The sequence below is a fragment of the Epinephelus fuscoguttatus genome, linkage group LG10, assembly GCF_011397635.1.
Source record: "Epinephelus fuscoguttatus linkage group LG10, E.fuscoguttatus.final_Chr_v1".
NCBI classification, from domain to species: Eukaryota; Metazoa; Chordata; class Actinopteri; order Perciformes; family Serranidae; genus Epinephelus; species Epinephelus fuscoguttatus.
In genome coordinates, this window is record NC_064761.1 from 14,938,834 (window position 1) to 14,958,084 (window position 19,251).

Consider the following 19,251-nt stretch of genomic DNA (forward strand, 5'->3'; position numbering starts at 1 on the left):
CTTGCAGAGGTCAGACCAGATGGTGCTGCTGATTGAATGAATTTGTTCGGGAAGAAGCAGTACACAGGCCAAACCACTTCTTTTCATCTGCTGCTAAGAGGTGTTGACTCCTAACTTGAACCAATAAGACACGAACATGGACACAGCTAAAGAGCTAAACAGTGGAGCTCAGTGTGCTGTGCCTGTGGGTTGATCAATAGGGTCTTTTCAGGGGACAACGTGGCAGTAAATCAGCTTGTTTAGTGTAGATGAAAAGCAACTGTGTCTCTTCCTGAACTCCCATAAGGATTTATCTTGATAAGGAGAAAAGTATGACTCGTATTTCTAATTTTGCACAGTAACAAAACTTCCTGTTCATGGATAATGACTGAAGGAAGTTCAGATTACATAATTCCCAGTTGTCCTTTTGTATCTTCTAAACAAGTGCCAAGGGAAGAGTTCACGAAAACATCAAGAATGGAGTAATTTAAGCTTTATACATGATGAACTGCCAAGTGCTATTCTGTATTTCAGTCACAGTCAGTGAATCATAGCACTTTAATTAAGCTAATGATGCAATACAAATATTGACCTGAAAAGTGTTAACATATACTTGAATGGAAAATGTCACATAAGAGTGAAACTATGGAAAATGTACACAATACTTCATAGAGTTTCATGAAGCTGAGAGCCATGAAAACCAATTCAAAACATATTATGTGATTAAGAAAACATATGGATGTCAGTTGTGAGGCGCAAACCAAAATTTATACGCTCATATAAATGCATTCACGTTGAATCAGGAAGGAAAGGTCTTGGCAAAATAAGCTTGAAGTCTCAAATCCTATCGTAATTCAAATTACAGCTCGGTATCACTTCAAGGTTTACAAATCTCTGAAGGACTCAACTCTGGCATTTGCAATCCTCGAAAGACTTACGGTATGTCTAACTGTCACAAACTGTGAGTCCATGTATCAAATGCTCAATCAATCAACTGGAAAGTGGTAAATTCTTCCAGTCCAGAAAATCAGTAAATCAAAATCCAAACAAAGTCAATGATATAAAATGATGTTGTTTCAGCAGGATGTGCTGTGCTATAATTCTTTAAATATGGACCTCAGGCTTTAATTACTGCAAACAAGGAGGCTTTCAACCGGCGTTTTAATGAAGGGGTCAAGCCAAAATCAGCTGCTTAAGTCTTAAGATAAAATACGATAGGCCCTTATACAGTACGGAATACTTTTCCATAGAAATGTATACTATAGTAATGATCCTATGCTGCACTACTATGGACCATATATCAATCAATATGGATGCAGCTGCTGGCTGAATGCTGCTTTTATCCTCAGTCTGAAAAGTTTATTGATTTAAAGGTCCTTGTTTACGGATATCACCTTGTTGCACAGTAGTTTTCGTATCCAATCTTTTTACCGGTTTAATTCACTGGGTCCGTTTGATAACAGGAAGAGACCTCTGCGGATGATTTAGCTCTGGGTAAAAAACACTTGAACATCAGGGTTTAATTTATCAGAGAAAAATGTGAGCACACATTAGTGGGTACTGGGCTAGTGGCCCATCTGCGATGTGTCAAACAATGTAGGAGAAACACTGATTTGTAACTTATTCAGTGTTTTACCAGTTGTAAACACCTGGACCTCTGCGGATAATTGGTTCCTAGTAATAACCTCCTGGAAAATGAACACTGAAGGAATACTAACAAGGAGAAGTTTCAGCTGGATGCAATCTGCAGTCCTTACCACTAGATGTCACTAAGTCCCCCTAAATTGAACACTGTGTTCCTTTAAAGGCCCTTAAAACATATTTACTTAATGTCTTTTTGAGTGAAGGGATCCCAAATGAGCAACATGTTCTGCCATAGTTTGAACAGCTTTGCTCTTTTCACATTCACATTTTCTAAGTGGTATAAGGTGGGCAGGGCTCCCTGGAAAATTGTGATGTCTGATGATCATTGATGTTGAGGTGATGTTTTTTTTCCCAATCTGTGTCTCTGATTGTTACCTATTTAGTTCTTTATATTTAATGTTCTAGAGATTTTAAAGACACCTCTGCCACTTTCCATTACCTGCAGTAACATGCCAACATTTGCTATACAACATCCTTCAACCAGAGGAAAGCCTCTCCAGTCAGGCTTTAACAAGTTTCTCTGCAATATCTTCATAACCCTGAGCTCAGTCACGATTTATCTCCTGGACACTTTTGCTGTTTTCTCCCCTGAGCTGCCCACTACTTCATTTTAAAGGTCATTTTTTAACAACTGCACAACGACACAGCTTTTGTTGTTGTTGTTTTATAAAAAACAACCCACAGTATATTACATTGTTTCACACACACTGACTGGAGCTGCAGTGCTTTGTTCTGTTTCCAAAGGACTGTAAAGCGTAGTCACCGACAAAGGGAGTCTAAAGGCTAAAATATAGTCGTGTGTGTAGCCTCTATGCAGAGCCCAAGCAAGTGGCCTACACTGATGTGAGCATTTATGGTGCATGGAGCATGGCGTCTGTTACCCCTTTTCCACCCAAAATGGCACATGTTCGTGGTTTTATTTTTTAAACATACAGTATATAAATCTGCTAAAAATCAATGCTGATCAAAGCCAGTAAATACCCGTGACTACTGCAGAGTCATTTGACCCTGGTTTGAGTGCCAATTGTAGCCTTTCTCATTAGGAGAAGAAAAGCCAGATGTTGGTGAGAAAGGAGCTTGTGTTGCTCAGCAGTTAAACCTCCAAAACGGTAGTTAGCGATGGGGTTTCTATGCCACTGTGTTGAGTTTCTGTGAAGTAGTCTACTGTTATGTTTGATTGATTCAAAACACATAAAACATATATAAAACATGGCTTAATAGTGACAATATTAAACACAAACACAAAATGTTTAACTTTATAACTCCCAAGGTTCACCAACAAAACAGTAGTCTTTTGGTAGACATGTTTTCCCCAGAAATACAACAAGCTAACGTTATTAGCATAAGCCTATTACATTTGAAATTGCATACATTAGCCTAGCAGCTAGCAGAGTTTTCCGCAGCTCATATGAAGCTGGGAACACAGCAACATTTAACAAAGGAATGTTACAAAATTCAGCTTCATTTTAGCTCAGAAGGTTCACTGACAAAACATATGTCTCATACTAGACACACTTTCCCCACATATACAACATGCTATGTTATTAGCATAAAGCCATGACATTTCATTGCATAAATTTGCCTAGTGGCTAGCAGCATTTCTTTTACTCATTTTTAGCCCGGATAAGTCACACACAAGACTTAAAACGCTATGCTGTTTAGCAGCTTACATCCATTTTAAGCCAGGCTTGTCAGACTATGATGTAGCGTACATGTCCATGCAGAGCCTACACCATAAACACAGCATCAGTTAAATGCAAACATATATACGCTTTACACTGAGTTGTCACACCTGTACAGCTCAATCCAAAAGAGAACCTTGCACAGCTTTACAGGTCATTACATGTCTGGGACAACATTACCACAGTTTATGTTGGGTTCTGACATTGTTGCTGCATGTAAGGCTTGTCTTGTTTTGTAACTACTTTCAAAGACTAGAAAGAGGTGCCATCACCTAATTGGATTGTGTTTTGCAGGACTACGCTGTTTCGACTGTGCCTGTGCTGGAAGGGCTGCACCTGAAGAGCTTCTGCAGTATGGGAGGACCGGGCCTTATTGTCATCGGCGCCAGTGAACCAGCACAGAAAGCCCTCAAAGTATGGAATTGTGCATTTAGTGCATGTTGTGTGTGTGGTTAAACCTTCATCCTATTGCTGTGCTTCCCCCAGCTGTAGTCATGGAAACCACTCAATCAATGTAGTGGCATTGTTTTTGTAGCTATGACGCACATTGACGCAGCTGATTTTTTTTTTTTTTTTGGGTTGACTCTTGGCCCAGTGCTGTTGGTGTTAACAGCCCTGTCCTTTTTTTCCTCCCCTTCTGCAAAGTATTGAGCAAAAATAACACTACAAGACAGGACATCACACGTGTTGATCCAGAGCAGACTCCCTTACAGCTTGATTGCTTCTTACCATTGCAAGCACATTGAGACCACCTGTCACCTTAATCCTTCCTCATTAATTCACATTCTCAACTAAGCTGAGGGGATTGCCCCTGGCACTCACACTCCACATTTGGTTGCAAAGGTATTGTCCTTCCATTAAACAGCTTGAGCTCATTACTGCATAAAAGGCTTCTGAATCGATCGAGCGCCATCGCAACCATAGCCCTCAAAAAAAATAAACACGGGTATGCTGAAGGACTCAGCATGAACAAGAGGCAGTTTGCACCCTGACAGAGACAGATTGGTCGTTTTCACAAAGAGAGTAATAAATCTCAGCCCATCCCTCTGGTGGAATTATTCTTAAAATTTCCAAACACATGAGACGAACTTTTGTCAGCACTATGACTGAAACGCAGCCGAATATGTAATGTCATATTTGCTCTCTTAGACACAGATGCTGTAGGTTTAATTACATAAGTATGAAGACTTGCACACAAGCACATACACCCTTGGCCTTGCTGGCAGGGCTTTTCACTTGCCTCCTAGAGTGATATCTCCCCCTACTGGTTCAATCCTACACAAGGTTACTTAAAGTCAAGTCAAAGCCACTTAGTGTATCTCAGGGGGCAATTAAAACCAGCCCATCTGACAGCACATCCTAATGAAGCAAAGTACTTGAGAGCAGCACAAGGTCAGACTTGTTGGTCTTGTGTGCATGTTTGCATAGCTGAAGTGTACACAGGAAGTCGAGAATCTTGTGCATAAACACACGCAATAATTGATTTTATATTCCAGCATCGACTCATTAAGATTCCTGCCTGTTTGATCACCCCAGTAATTAGCTACTGGAGCGAGGAGTGGCCGTTAGCGAGACTTAATGACAGACTGCTCGCTTTCTAATTATGGCTTACGTCACCCTCTCTTGCAGCAATTAGCTCCTGTTTTAAAGGACTTTTAACGACTCTGGATTTGTAATTAGGTAATGTTCTCTTTGTGAGGGGAGTGAGATCTCGTGAATGCTGTTTTAATGAATTCAAAGTGCTTGTTTTGGATGTGGATGCAGCTCCTACGGCTGTGAGGCTCCTTGTCTGTGTACCCTAGGACAAAGACACTTTGTACAAATTAAAGTTGGAGCCTGACTCATTCAGTTTGTCTGTAGGGAGCTAGAATTTTGTAACTATAAAATATTCAGACCAGAGAGTAGACCCTGACCTGTTGGCAGTCTGGGTTTGGAGTAGAAGGTCTGTATATGTATATCTCACCGACATTTGGTTAAAAAGACTTTTAATTTTCACTTTGCTAAGCAGTTAGGCTCTGTCTTTATCTGGGAAGTGTGCTCAGAATGTGTATTTGTGTAGGCCAGGTGTAGTCTCCTGTCTGTGTTTAGCTCTCCCAGGGATGAGAATACATGCTGACCGGATGAATTTCATCATCCATCTGCTGCTGTCATTGCCAAGCCTCACTCATGAAGTCATCATCCCGAAATACCACCTCTGTCAGAGGCTGCAGCACCCACTCCCTGCTCTCTCACACACATAACCCTCCCTGTAGTGGACATGCTGGGCAGGCTGTAGCTGACCAGTCACCACTGTTTGACTCATGAGGTCATGACTCTATACTGGTCAGGGCTTAGTCTTCACCTCAATGATGTTTACACACTTAAGTTTTTATAGATAATGAGGTGATAATATGGTGAAGACTTTATTTAGGATGAGCTGTGTTTGATGACCAAATCCTGATTACAAACATATGTGCAACCTGTTTACCAATATATGAAGATATTCTACGTTTCTGAAGAACTTTGATGTTTGATAAATGAATTGTAGTGTTTAATATCCAGAGATCAGTAGCTAATACAGCACTTTAGATTGTTTGGATTTAGGTTTCTGAATTATCCTGAGACAATAATCAAACAAGATCAAGGTCCCATTTACGCGTGTACTGCACTGCCTTTTATTCTTTGTTTTTAAAATTGAATGCTACTAATAAAAAAAAAAAAATGCTTGCTGCACCTTTTTATTGTTGCCAGGCAACCACCCTATCACCTCCTTACCTCTAACCTTCCTGTGTAATCAATTTACCATATATTTTGGTTCGCTAAAACTGCGTACTTGTTTCCACAGTGATTAGTAGCTAGTTACTAAAATGAACAGGCAGAGGCCGTATAGCTTCGGGGGTCCAGCAACCACTACCATCAGTTTCTCCACTGTTTACCAACTGTACACTTGTTGTTGTGACCACCACAGAAGGCCCGCCTCTCAAATCATCCAATTGGACAATGGGAAAAAAGTTGAAAAAAAGTTTTTTCAACTAGTCATCAGAGCGCTCTGGTTAAAAATGCAAGGCGCCTAGAGCGTAGAAATGCAAGGCGCCTAGCAATGCAAAAACAGCAAGCAAAAAACGCAATTCTCATTTAAAACAATTACAGGAAGCCACCTCCAGCTGCTAAAACACTTTCCGTGTGATTGGGGCCTTGGAGTCTACGGCCACGCTAAATGCTAAATGCTAAATGCTGACGTGAGCATGATAACAGTAACAATGCTAAGAAGGGTAAGTTCAGCAGCTATAATACTGATCATATTCACCGCTTTGTTTCAGCATGCTAGCATTCGCTAATTAGCACTAGTCATTTGCCAGTTATTAACCACAGTATTGGTTAAACTAGAGGAAAGGCTGAGATTCATGCAGGAGGGGGGGACTGGACATGAATATCTATATCTATACAACATATGGCAATTTATTCAATAGTTGTTGAGATATTTCAGTCTGACCTGCATGGTGGATGACCATAGAAGCGAAAGTAGCATCCATGTCTGAAAAGTCAAGCCAATGCAAAAGTGCCTTGAACTTCTTGATTCTTTCTAATGGCCAACAGGGGGCAGCTTCACTGGTCACAAAACAAAGTCAGATTTTATATAAGTCTATGAGAAAATGACCCCACTTCCCACTTGATTTATTACCTCTGTGAACATTTTCCTAATGAGCTTATGATCTTAATTGCTCATTTCAAGTCTTCTTCAGTACAGCTCAAGTTGGCTTTGTGAGTGATGGTCCCATTTACAGTAAAATAGATGATAAAGCTGTGGGATGTGACTACCTTGAGAATGAGAAGTTGCTACCACACTGACCTGTTAATTGAGATAGAGGCGTTGCAGTGCGTCACTGGCAATGCCTCAATCAGTCCCAGTTCTCACTCCACCCCAGTTCCACCTTTAAATCCAAATGTGGCCATTTGTGGCTCCAATAAACTAAAATGGCGAAAGCCAAAATGCCAAACTCAAGGCTTCACAACATAGTCCACAAACCAATGGGTGATGTCATGGTGGCTATATCCACTTCTTTTATAGAGTCTATATGGACAGCTGACAGGCAGACATGGTCATCCCTGGAGTCACAGCGCTACAATGTATTAAAAATGGATGAGCTCTGCAGCATGTATCATATCAGGAAAAGGACCATATATGGCATTCGAGCACTACATTTCCTTGCCAGTGATGTTATCGGGTCCCTGAGTCAGCTGCAGAGTCAGCCAGCAGCAGCTGATATCACAGGTTACAGTAAAGGGTCTCTGGTTTGTGGCCTTGTTCATTCAAAAGATAACAGGAACAAACACAAGAAATGTGAATTGTTTCTGGGTGCTATTCTAGGTTATGTCCTTTTCTCAGTATTATCAGAGATGTTCTGCATCCTCTCCTCCCCTTCCTTCCCTCCTAGTCCTATTCCCTTGGATACATTAGGATGCAGCAATAAACACTCTCTATAGACCAATAATATTTCCAGAGTGAAATACGTGTCAAGGAGTGACAACATTTACAGTGGTGTACATCAACAGGAACCACTTTCAGTTATTTCGCCTCTGTAGTTGGAAGTAAATGAATTTTTCTTGCACATCCTGCTGTTGCTCATCGGTGAGTAGAAGTAAAACTTTTAAAGGCTTCCTGGGAAGGATTACTACAATGAGCATTATAAATATTCATATCAGGGGCCAAAATGCAGATTATGCTGATGACCACTGTGGAAGGCATCAGGTCCAGTAAATTGTCCGTGTTTATATTAACTGGTCGAGATCGCCCAGGGGGGATTTTATTACCTTCCAGTAAATATTTTGTTTTAGCAGCTCTGACTGAGCACATTCTGCTGCCCAGCTACCACTCTGTGTATTAACTGGACCTCGGCCACTGTCCAGAAGTAAGTTGCTGCTGATTCGCTGTAGCTTCATGCCTGGTCGAGGGCCAGGATGACTGTGTAGAAGCCTTGGTTCTCCTTTTTTTTCTCTTTTGCTCTTAAACACTTGCTGATGACGCACAAATCGGAGGCATATTAATGGTGTCAGGCAGCTGAACTGCTGTTAAAAGCTTCTAGAAGTCTAATCTAAGAATTGCTTAAAGACATGTAACCAAGATAACCTGCCCTTGATTTTCTATCTTTTAGCCCTGAGACTTGAATGCATTAATCATCTTTGGTATTAAAAATACATGAGATAGTAGTCTGGTCTCAAATTGACTGTGCACACTGACATTGAACAGAGAATCAACTGTTCTATTACTTGAATTTATACAGGATTTAATTGTATTTCATGGACCAAACTTAACATGAAGCACAATGAAATTCTGCTGTAGGACATATTCTTCACACCCGTAGCTTTTATCGAGAAAATTAGATGTTTAAGAGACTCTGAGCGAAGTGTGACTTTTGGTGGAGTCGGCCTTTAAGTCTCCCCTCTGCCACCCTTAATCCCCCTGTGTGTGAGAGACGTTGTTGGCGGTCACGCACATGGACAGTGTTTTCATTTAGGGCCGCTACAATCACCTAACACACCCACAACTGACCTGGGAATTTGTCTGGGTTGGTTACACACATGCAGACGTGCAGTATGTGCATACCCAGCTTGTACTCCACCCTACAGCCTTCCACTCAGAAAATGGCAATTTCAGCTTCTATTAAGTTAATTTAATTTATTTTGTCATTTGTAGGGCCTATTAATCTACTAAAATGAGTTATGGTACTAGTGTAATGCATGATTTCCCTTTTTTGATTCTGTTTTTAACTTTGTCGGAACATAACCTTAATGATTGTGCTGGCTTTGCACGGCACTTCCCAGGGATCACTCACTGAACAATGGGCCCAGTCGTGTGACAACTTTTTCCTTGGGTTTTCTATTTAATGATGGGATTTACTGCTCATACTTACCACACGATTGTTCTTCTATTTATTCCAACCAAGCGCTGTTGCTGCTGCCAGAGACATAAAATGTGTCACTTCCTGTGTGCTGAGTAAATTTTCCCAGGAAAGCCCTAACAGAGTTACTTAGAACAGCACGTTTGCTATTGGGTTGGAGCAGCTGGATTACATCTGTTTACATCACAATAATGACTTTTTTTTCAGGCTACAAGGAGTGTAAGCGTATTCAACTTATTATGAGAGCAATACAAAGCAAAGTAATCCATATATCTGCATAACTCACATAGGAAAACCCCTTTCCCGTCAGAGTAAACGCCCTAATCATCCTTGTTGCAGCAGATCAAATCAGTGGGAAGTAAAATGAAAACATCCTCAGCCACAAAGCCCATTGTGCTCACAAACCTCACATTTTTCTCCCACGTTTGTAGTTGTGTCATCACATTCGCTCACAGCCACTCCTCCAAAACTATACGTGCGTCAAACAAGACGTCATACATTTTACATTTTGCAAGCAGTGTAGTCCCATAGGTGTCATTGCGTGAATTTTATGAGCTAAATCTGATCTACAGAATTTACATTTCTTTTTTCATACTTTCAACTTTTAATAGTGATCCTGCTAATTATTAGCAAGCAGCCAAACCCAGCCTGCATGTGATTAAAGACAAAAGAAGGTGACAGAAAGAGGAGCAGTAGAAAAGCACATAGAAAAAAAATTAAGACAGGTCTATATCTGGTGAAAATCTCACTTCTCAAAATACCTTTTCTGAATGTTGACGCTTTGGTTGTTTTTTTTCCCCCTCCCCTCCTTGTCTCTGAGGTATCCGTCCGCAGATGTTCTGCTCATAAACGTTAAGAGGCACCTGCCTCTCCTCTGGTCATAACATCCTCACCCCCCGACTTCCACTTGGCAACATGGGCGTCTTCTCAGCCTGTCTCCCCACACCGCCTGTCCCACCTTCACCTCCTTTGGATTACATAAATAACGTGACATCTGCTGAGAAAGAATGTCTGTCTGCTCCTGTGTTCTCCATTAAGGCCCCCCAGGCCCCGAGTGGCTTGGCCAGCAGAAAGATGTGGTGGTGCCTTTGGTATTGCGGCCTTGTCTCTGACTCAAAGTGCCTCATAGCCTGAATAACTTTCTGTTTCTGTGAAAGTCATGTGGACTCCCCACAGACTCTTAGTTCATCTAAATGTGTATTTCCTGTCTGTCTGTTATCTGTGTGTGTAGATTATGCAGCAAATGAGTGACCATCGCTATGACAAACTGACGGTGCCTGATGACTTGGCTGCCAACTGCATCTACATGAACCTACCTAATAAGGGACATGTGCTCTTGCACCCCTCAGCAGAGCAGTATCCGGAGAGTGCTAAGGTAATGCCCTGCTCATTTCACATCCACACACAGTGCTATTATCTCAGTCACACAATCACACATTCATTTACAATCCTGAGGCTACACCTTCAGGAGGAAGAAACCCCGTCAGGACAACCAGTCTGGTTTAGTGGCTTATATTTAAAGAGCACTTGCCTTTGTTGCTCTCCATCCTGTCCAGACCTCTGAGATAAACAAGTGGCTGGAGAGGGAAACCCTGCAGAATCTACAGTATGTGGTTGTTTTACACACACCACCACAGATCAACCACCGCCAGCACTGTGTTTTTTTTAACAAAGGAACCGGCAGTTTTATGTGATGTGACCTTTTGTGGACATGACTCAGGCGGCAGACTAGGAGCCAGAGACACTGGGTGCTTTTTTCGCCTCAAAACTTGAGTTATTCATCAAAGCTGATTCAAAAATAGTTCTTAAAGCTGGTATAATCAATATTTTTAGCTGCAACCAGCAGCTCTATAGTTCGCTTTGTTGGTTTGTTGGTCCCCAAATAATTACCACACCCTTTGGTGGCAACATTTTCCACCCTAGAAGGCTCAAATTTGGCATTAAGGTCAAGTGTGCATGTGAAGGTGTGTGTTTGTGTCACTGTGGGCTAAAAGAGGGCTTTGTAATGGGGTGGATGCATGCGTTTAAGTGGTTGCAGCTATTGCGAATTCACACTTGTTCTATTAACAGTGGATCAAATGACTACGTGGATGTGAGAGCAGTCACACGGCATGTCTAACACACAAGGAGTTATTCCCTGACTCTGCAGCTTCTTGTTGTTTTGGTTCAGTTTCAGCATTCTCATCCGTGCCTTTTCACACGGAGCAAGCAGCTCTGAAAAATTATTTCATTCACTATCCATAACTGCTTATCCTGTTGAGGGTCGTGGGGAGTCTGGAGCCTAACCCAGCTGACATCGGGCGAGAAGTGGGGTACACCCTGGACAGGTCGCCAGACTGACCAGATAGAGACCGCTACACACAAGGCAAATCTCCACACAAAAGGGCCCCGGTTGGCCAGGGGGTTTGATCCTGCAACCCAGAACTCTCTTGCTGTAGGGTGACGGTGCTAACCACTGCGCCACTGTGCGGCCCTAGCTCTGGAATAATAAATAAGTAAGCCAATGAGTGTTAACATGGAGGCCAAGTCTCCCTTTGTTGGGGGACAGCATATAAGTAACTTAAATTACTTCATATACAAACTAGCAAGTTCCACAATATACCTTTTGCATTTTATTTCTACCACTTGTTTAGATTATCCACACAGGCTTATGGTCTGGGCTCTACTTTAAAATGAAGGCAAAATGCCAAGAATATATCTTAAAAATGCTTCCCTGACTGCACCAATTCCTGATGAAAGTAAAATTGCTTCCTGTTATATAGAAAATTCTTTTTGTACTCATGGTTGCCAAGTTGGCACTACTTCAGGAACTCATAAGCGAAATGCCAAAAGAAATCTATAAGGTTGAAACTAATTATTTTCAAAGGAATATTGAAGATTTGCTCTGAGTGCCGTCTTAAGAACAGCCCTTACAGCATGTGTTCTTTGTTAAACTGTTAAGTGCTGTATGCTGGCTCAACATACCTGGCTGAACTCATCTCCAACAGCGTCTCACAGCTTACACCGTCACTGCAAGTACACATACAACCACAGCCGTTCTTAAATTTCTTTCAGACAAACAGTGACCTACTTGCGAACACCGTCAAGACGTGCCTTTCACTCGTGACACATTGCGCAGTGTTTTCCACAGTAGTTCACATGACATGTTATTGTCTCACTTTGTCTGTTGGGGTTTGGTAAAGGCTGAGCAGCAGCCATGTTATTTAGATGCCTTGGGGTCACCCCACATCACAACAAGTCGAAAGGATTCACACAGGATCGAACCCAGCACCCTACAATCTGCAGAGACAGTGCTCAGACCTCAAAATGTACTCTGTGGTTAGAACCCCTACCTCCGCCAGCTATTTTTAGACGGAAGAATTCACAAAATTATACGTCTTTGGACTTGCATCCATGGCGAAGGCTCAGTAGTTTTTTCCAGGAAGATTAACTGAGGGAATTCAACATTCAATAAAAATCTATTTGTGTATCTTGTGCTTCCTGCTTTGGAAGCACCTTTGAACGGACCATTTGGAGCAATATTTGAGGAATGTATGTTTGTTCCATGATCCAGTTTCCTTCATAATGTTCAAACCTACCAGAAACTGGCCGGGATACCATTTTTGGTCCAAATTTGTGTTGAAGGAATTGTAGCTTAAAGAAAGTGGAAAAATCTAAAAAGCACATAGCTGAGAGTTGACTATCAAGCCTCGCTGTACAGTCTGTCTACAGTTGATGCATGTTTCCCAAGGGACCTTGTGGTTTCTTCCTCCAATGAGATGTAGAGATTTCTCAGCACAATCACAGAGAAACTCTGCAAGACTTCTGCTGCTTTCCAACTCTAAACATTGTCTGTCCTAATCTCCGGTCTATTTTTAGTTTGCTCGTGAAGTTACATAAGAGTTCCACATTAACAAAGGCAGGGGGTCATGAGAGAGGATTGGTTGGGGTCGTGGGCGGGTGGAGACGGGGCATCTTAAATTGGTTAGTAGAGGGCGATGGGTCCAGAGGGCTTGGTTTGCAGATAAAGAAAGTAAGCAGACAAAAGGCCCAGTGAATTATAGCAGCTCCTACTGTGTGGGACCATGCCACCCTCCAACCCCACATATAAATATCACCAGCAGTAATGAGAACTCAGCTGGAAATGTTACAAAAAAAAGAGACACTGTGGAGGTGGAGGTGCTATAAAAAGCAGGGGATTTAGTGGTGTTGTTTTCAGGGGAGTTATGCAAAAGCACAACCTTCCCTGAGTTGACCCTCCGATCATATGGTCTAAACAGAAGGATTTTGGGTGGTGCCCAAAACTTTGGTCTAGACTGAAATATCTCAGCAAGCATAGCCAAACAGATGTTCGTGTTCCCCAGAGGATGTGTCCCGTCTGACTTTGGTGATCCCCAACGTTACCTCTGGCGTTTCTGACTTTTTTTTTTTGCTTTCTGTGAAGCGTCTCTATATAATATTCAGTGGGTTGCCTTTAAATTTGGTACACACATTCATGTTCCACTTGGGATAATCTCTCCCAACAGATATTTGTTTATGTATGCATAACCTGTAGGCAACAGGGCTAGATTTTGGTATTGAAAGCGTCCAAGTTTCTGTTTGTAGCTCAGGTGGTTTGACCAGTCTGGTGGGTCCCAAGATTGGCCATAGGATCAAATGGAACACAACTTTGGAAATAACAACTTTGGTGTAATAGTTTAGCCAATCACTTAACAAGTGCCGTCGGGTCTAAATTTTAATTTATTCAACACTTTACTTTGTGGTTTGGTCAAAAAACAATTATATGAACATAGCAGATAATATTGTTTCAGTAAGGTGATGCAGTGCCATTGTTTGAATTACTAAGTAAGAGCCCTGGCCTGTACTCTTCCCCACATTACACATAATGTCAGGGGTAGAGTAGAAACAATAGTTCTAAGGCACACGAGAGCAGCATCTTTAAACATGGCTTTTGTATCATCAGAGGCTTCGTCAGCCATATTGCATCACGAGATAAGAATTTGTTTAACTGGCCCTTCTGGCTGAGCCGCAAGGCCTCGCTCAGTATCACAGCGGGGTTGAAATGAGAGTTTAAAGAGAAAAATATCCTGGTTTGGAAGTCTGGTAGGAAAACACTGGTTTTCTTCTGGAACACGTCCACAGGGTGACACACTCCTTTACGAGGGTCTTTTGAGAATGTCGTAATAGTTCTCACTCCCATCTTTTTTTTTTATATATTTTGCCGGGAGAGCAGGAAACCTTCTTGAATGCTTGTTCTCCTACTTCACAGTTTGTGTCCCTCTGCAGCTCTTTTATATCACAGAACATTACAAGTTGACAGGTAGCGTAAACAAACTGAAGTGTTGCATAAGTTCTCCCTTTCAGTTTAACTACTGCCAGCTGAACTGTACTTCAGCCTTTTCTAAAGGCCTTGTTGTAGTGCTGGCCAGTCAGTACCTGTAGCACTGGCTCACAGATATGGTACCCAAGGACAGGGTCGGGGGGGGCAGAAAGGGAACAGCTGTTGCCATGACGATATCTATTTTGTATTTAATTGTTTTGAGGGGCAGGTTTTTGATTCCGAAATATGTTTTTTCCAGAGATATTTGGCTGAACACTGTGACGATCTGTTAAATTTCAGCTGACATAGTTATAAAATAATCATCTGTAATTTCTAAACAGAATAATTTCAAAGAACACGGTGTCCGTTTTCCCAATGACAGCCTTGTCCTCGTGTCCCGCAGGTGTTCGAGAAGTTGAAGGACCACATGCTGATTCCCGTGTCCAACTTGGAGAAGAGCAAAGTGGACGGAGCCCTCACATGCTGCTCTGTACTCCTCAACAAGAACGCCAACATCTGAGCGCGCTCACCAGGGGGTCTCTCAGTGCATGGCAACCAAGTAGAGCCTGTATCCAATCACAAATGCTCTCGAGGTTAATAAACATCTCAGTACTTAGAGGAAGGATTGGATGGAGTCATCTGATCTCCCTTTTCCCCCAAAACACTCAATTTATGTGAAGCAGTCTTAAAAGTGTGAATAGATCAGTTGACATAAAACATAATTAGTTTTAGGTGATCATTAGTCGTGTTTTTTTAGCCAACTTTTTAAATCTTGCGAACAAAAGAAATGCAAATTAGGCGCGTTTCCATAGTGATCCTTATGCACGTTTGGAGTGAATAAACAAGGCTTCACAAAGCGTAGTTTTGTCTGAAGTTCGGGCTGTGCTTTAGGCAGGGCTGTGATCCACCAGCACACATAGTAGAAGAAGTAGAGTAAAAGCAAGTTGCCTTGGCTATCTAACAATCCATAAGGGAAAAAATGAAGGGATATTTTCAGGAATTTGTTTCAATTTTCCAAGTTTTAATTACACCTTTATGTCAGCTAGTACTGGCGATGTTTCATGCTGTCTGGCGACAAAGAAAAATTAGTGCAGTGATTTTAATGCACAAATGAAGATAATGTCAGTGGACCAAATGTTCGCTACATCAGACTTTATTCGGCAAATGTGTTTCCGTATCCCATTCGCTGTATCAGCCCTCTTTCAACAAAAGCAAAAACCATCTCAAGTGAGTGTAAAAACTTTTTTTGCATGACCGAGGAAGTTCTATCAAATTTTGCTGTTTCCATTCAGCTTTTCTACTACGATGCTTCTAAATGCACAAAAAATGTTTATGGAAACATGGCTGTCATCTGTATAAGAATTAATATATTGATTAAAATTTGTTTTATTTTGATCTTTATTTGGATGCACTGATATTTTCTATATAAAACTAAAAAAATACAAGATAAAAGAAGAGGCTTACATGTTAGATAATGGGTCATTATTCTCCCCATACAATGCCATACATGTTTTTGACAGTATTTGCTCGTCCACAAACTATTAGAATTTAATTTAATCAATTTGACCCCAGATCAGAAGCGGAGGTAGAACATGTGCCATGTTGAACCCACCCTTCAAACCTGCAGAGCCCCTAATGCTCGTGTCTAGACCAGTCCTTGCTTACACTGATCAATGTTTACAACCCTTTAAGACGACCACAGAGAACTGAGCTCTGGAGCAACAAAACCAGATGGATCATAGTTTTTGTTGTTATTGAAATGTAGTCTTACCAACATTAGACCGCGGGTTTATAAATTACATAACTAACAGACATCCAGAGAGGAAAATGTATACAGTTAGTTTCAACTGTTTACATGCACCACTTTAACTGTGATTTAATTTTGTGTGTGGTCAGTTAGATAATGCAATAGGGTTTGTAATTCATTTTTCAAGAACTGTATTTTGGTGCAAGATGAAGGGAAAAAATCCTGCTGCTGCTGTAATACCACAACCACAAACATGTTAATTTGCTGTTTCTTTACAGTTGGTGCTGAATACATTTCATGACCATACGATATTTCCAAAACAGCTTTCCATAGTTCTTACAAATGCATGGTCATACATCTGACGACGAGGTTGTTTCTCACTCTGAAAATACAGTTCTTGAAAAGCCTTTGGAAGATGTGAGATTTTGGTATGATTGCACTGTTAATGATGATTTTGTGAGTAATATTAGACGAACTGCCATTGAGACCTGAGGTGCTCTTACTTTTCATGACTGTTGTGTATTAAAGCTATGGTCTACGTTTAGAAAGATTGATCATTATTATGAACATCTTTAAGATGGTGGTTATGGCCCAATAGTGCTAGCTACACAATGTGAAGAGCAAAAGGAACCAAAAAAAATCCACTCTCTCTGGCGGCTGCAAGCCTGCAAAGAAATTGACCAATCACAGCCATCCGGTCCGCATGGGAGTTACTCCTTGCTCAAATTTGCACTCTCTCTCTCTCTCACCCTCCGTCCAATCCCCTCGCTCCATTTTGACGCTCCTCTGTTCCTCGTCCCGCCTCGTCCCAACCCCCCTCCGCATTTGAAAGTACGAGCGCTTTGTAAGGCCCCGAGCCATTCAGCTACACGAGTTTCGATATGGAAAATAAAGAGAGCGATAGCAGCAAGCGGCCTCTGCTTGCCCCACCGGCAAAGGCCAAAAGGAAGCGTAAGTCTGCCTCTGAAAAGGCAGAAACGAAGACGAAATGCGACAAATTGAGGGCTCAAAACAGAGTAAACATCGGGTCATCCTTTGACCGATGGAGAAAGCTCCAGCGGAGTTTTTGTTGAACAGGTAATATTTCATTTTTATTGTGGATGTTGTGACATAGATAACAGTATGCCAATGCTGGCTTATGGCTGTGAAAGCTGCCGTTAGTGTTTTGTCTGGTTAGACGGCGTCGAAACATTTTCTTTCTATGCGGAGGGGGGTGTCGTTAGGAGGCTCCGAGGGGAGGGAGACACGAGCTCAAAGGGGAGGGATCATGGAGCACCGAGGGAGGGGGGTGTGTGGGGGGAGGGGGCGGGAATGCTTTTTTCAAATCTTTCTCATTGTCTTTCTAAACGTAGACCATAGCTTTTATCACTGCTATTGATTGTACAGGTACTGGAAGCAATTTTTGACTGATCTCAATAATTGCCACCGGATACAGAAGCCAACAGTAGCTTGTTGATTTATTCTACATGGGCATTATTTGGCCATTTTGTTTAAGCTATTTGGCATCCTGCTGAGCCTTTGTTTAGATTCATGCGGGAATGCCAGTGTATTAATCTGTGCCAACCCCCACAGAGGACAGATAAAAGCTGCCTGTGTGGGGACTGTATGTTTTCATTATCTTAAAATGAAGTAATTTATTCCAACATAACACCTCTGCTCCTCCTAATGTCTGTATGGGGAACCAATGACTGTACTCCTGCTGAATGATTCTGAAGGCACTGTAGTTTTCGCACTCCATTGGTTCTTTCTGTGTTGTTGATTACACTGATTTCATTTTTTTTTCTTCCTGTCTGGCAGTTTTTAGTCAAACTGACTCAGAGCGTGCTGTGAAACTGATGTCTGTTCCACTAAATCCAGTCGCACCAAATGTGACAGCAGTGAGAGAGTTTGCACCCAGCATGCAGAACAAGCTAACTGTTTGGTGTGCTTCCATGTGTGCTAACAAATGGTAGCTGCAAACAGGAGTTTGAAGGACGTCAGTAAGCTCTGTCTCGGTGGTCATGTCTCTGTTGTTGCTGAATTCATGTTTTGAGACCTGTAGATATGAGAACATGGTGTGTGTAAACATGTATACTGTACATACGCTATATACTGTACATGTTAAAGCCCATCACATGTGAAACCATGTTTTTCCTCAATGTGATTGTAAGTGAAAGTTGAGGAAATGACATCAGGAGGTGATTCAGCCTCCCTCTGTAGACGTTTGCGTATGGACAAGTGGGCAGTGATGAAACATGGAAAGAATTCCTGTTGGGAGGAGAGGCTCGTACACCAGTAAACACTGACTCTCTTAAACTCTCTCTGTCTTTCTGTCTCGCTCGCAGCACTCACACTCTCCCACCCTCTGCTATTGCCTCATAGACGATCTGGGCTAATTTATGGCCATGATATCATACAGTCTGGCGAACACTGTAGATGTGATGGACTGCCGTTAAAGTGTGACACTGGTAGTATATTTTACAGAAGGCGGCTGGCTGGATGCAGGGTGATAGCATAGTTGCAAAGCATCCAGTTCAGATTCTCACGCAGTTACTCCAGAAGGCTGAGCCAGGCAGGAGCAGTTGGACACTGTCTGATTAGTTCAATGTCAACCACTGGATTTTATCTAAAATGGTCATCCTCTCTTATATTGCTCTCAGTCGCCTGTGGGCTGTCCTGCTCTGGGGCGCCATAACCTTTTCCTATCACTGATTTAAAATCAGAACATTTAATACATTTCTTAGCTCTTGGCTAGCGAGCCTGTCTGTGAGTAACTGCTCCTGAAAATATGTGCTGACTTTGTTATCCTCTTACTAATCCCCTCACTCATCACAGTAGTCATGATGTTGTGATTGCCCCAGTTCCAACTGAGGTCTCTTGGTTTTCATACAAGTTGTGAGTAATAATTATTTGAGTCATCTTAAATTGAGCCTTTCGTCTACTTTGTGTAATAAATTAACATTTAGCATTCAACTGTGTCAATTGTCTTTCTTTTTTTTTCTTTTTTTTTTTTAAATATTCAGGTTAAATTCATGATTAATT

At 41.7% G+C, this 19,251-nt stretch overlaps 1 protein-coding gene across 2 annotated transcripts in view; it reads left to right on the top strand.

The window, feature by feature from the left end:
- ddah1 (dimethylarginine dimethylaminohydrolase 1) overlaps positions 1–19,176 on the top strand; it is a 94,431-nt gene extending 75,255 nt beyond the window's left edge. For both annotated transcript variants that reach the window (XM_049586971.1, XM_049586972.1), the window contains exons 5-7: positions 3,600–3,719; positions 10,416–10,559; positions 14,887–19,176. In XM_049586971.1, the coding sequence (XP_049442928.1) occupies positions 3,600–3,719; positions 10,416–10,559; positions 14,887–15,003 (381 nt within the window). In that variant the 3' untranslated portion in view covers positions 15,004–19,176. The remainder of the gene's footprint in view (positions 1–3,599; positions 3,720–10,415; positions 10,560–14,886) is intronic.
- The last annotated feature ends 75 nt before the right edge of the window (positions 19,177–19,251 follow it).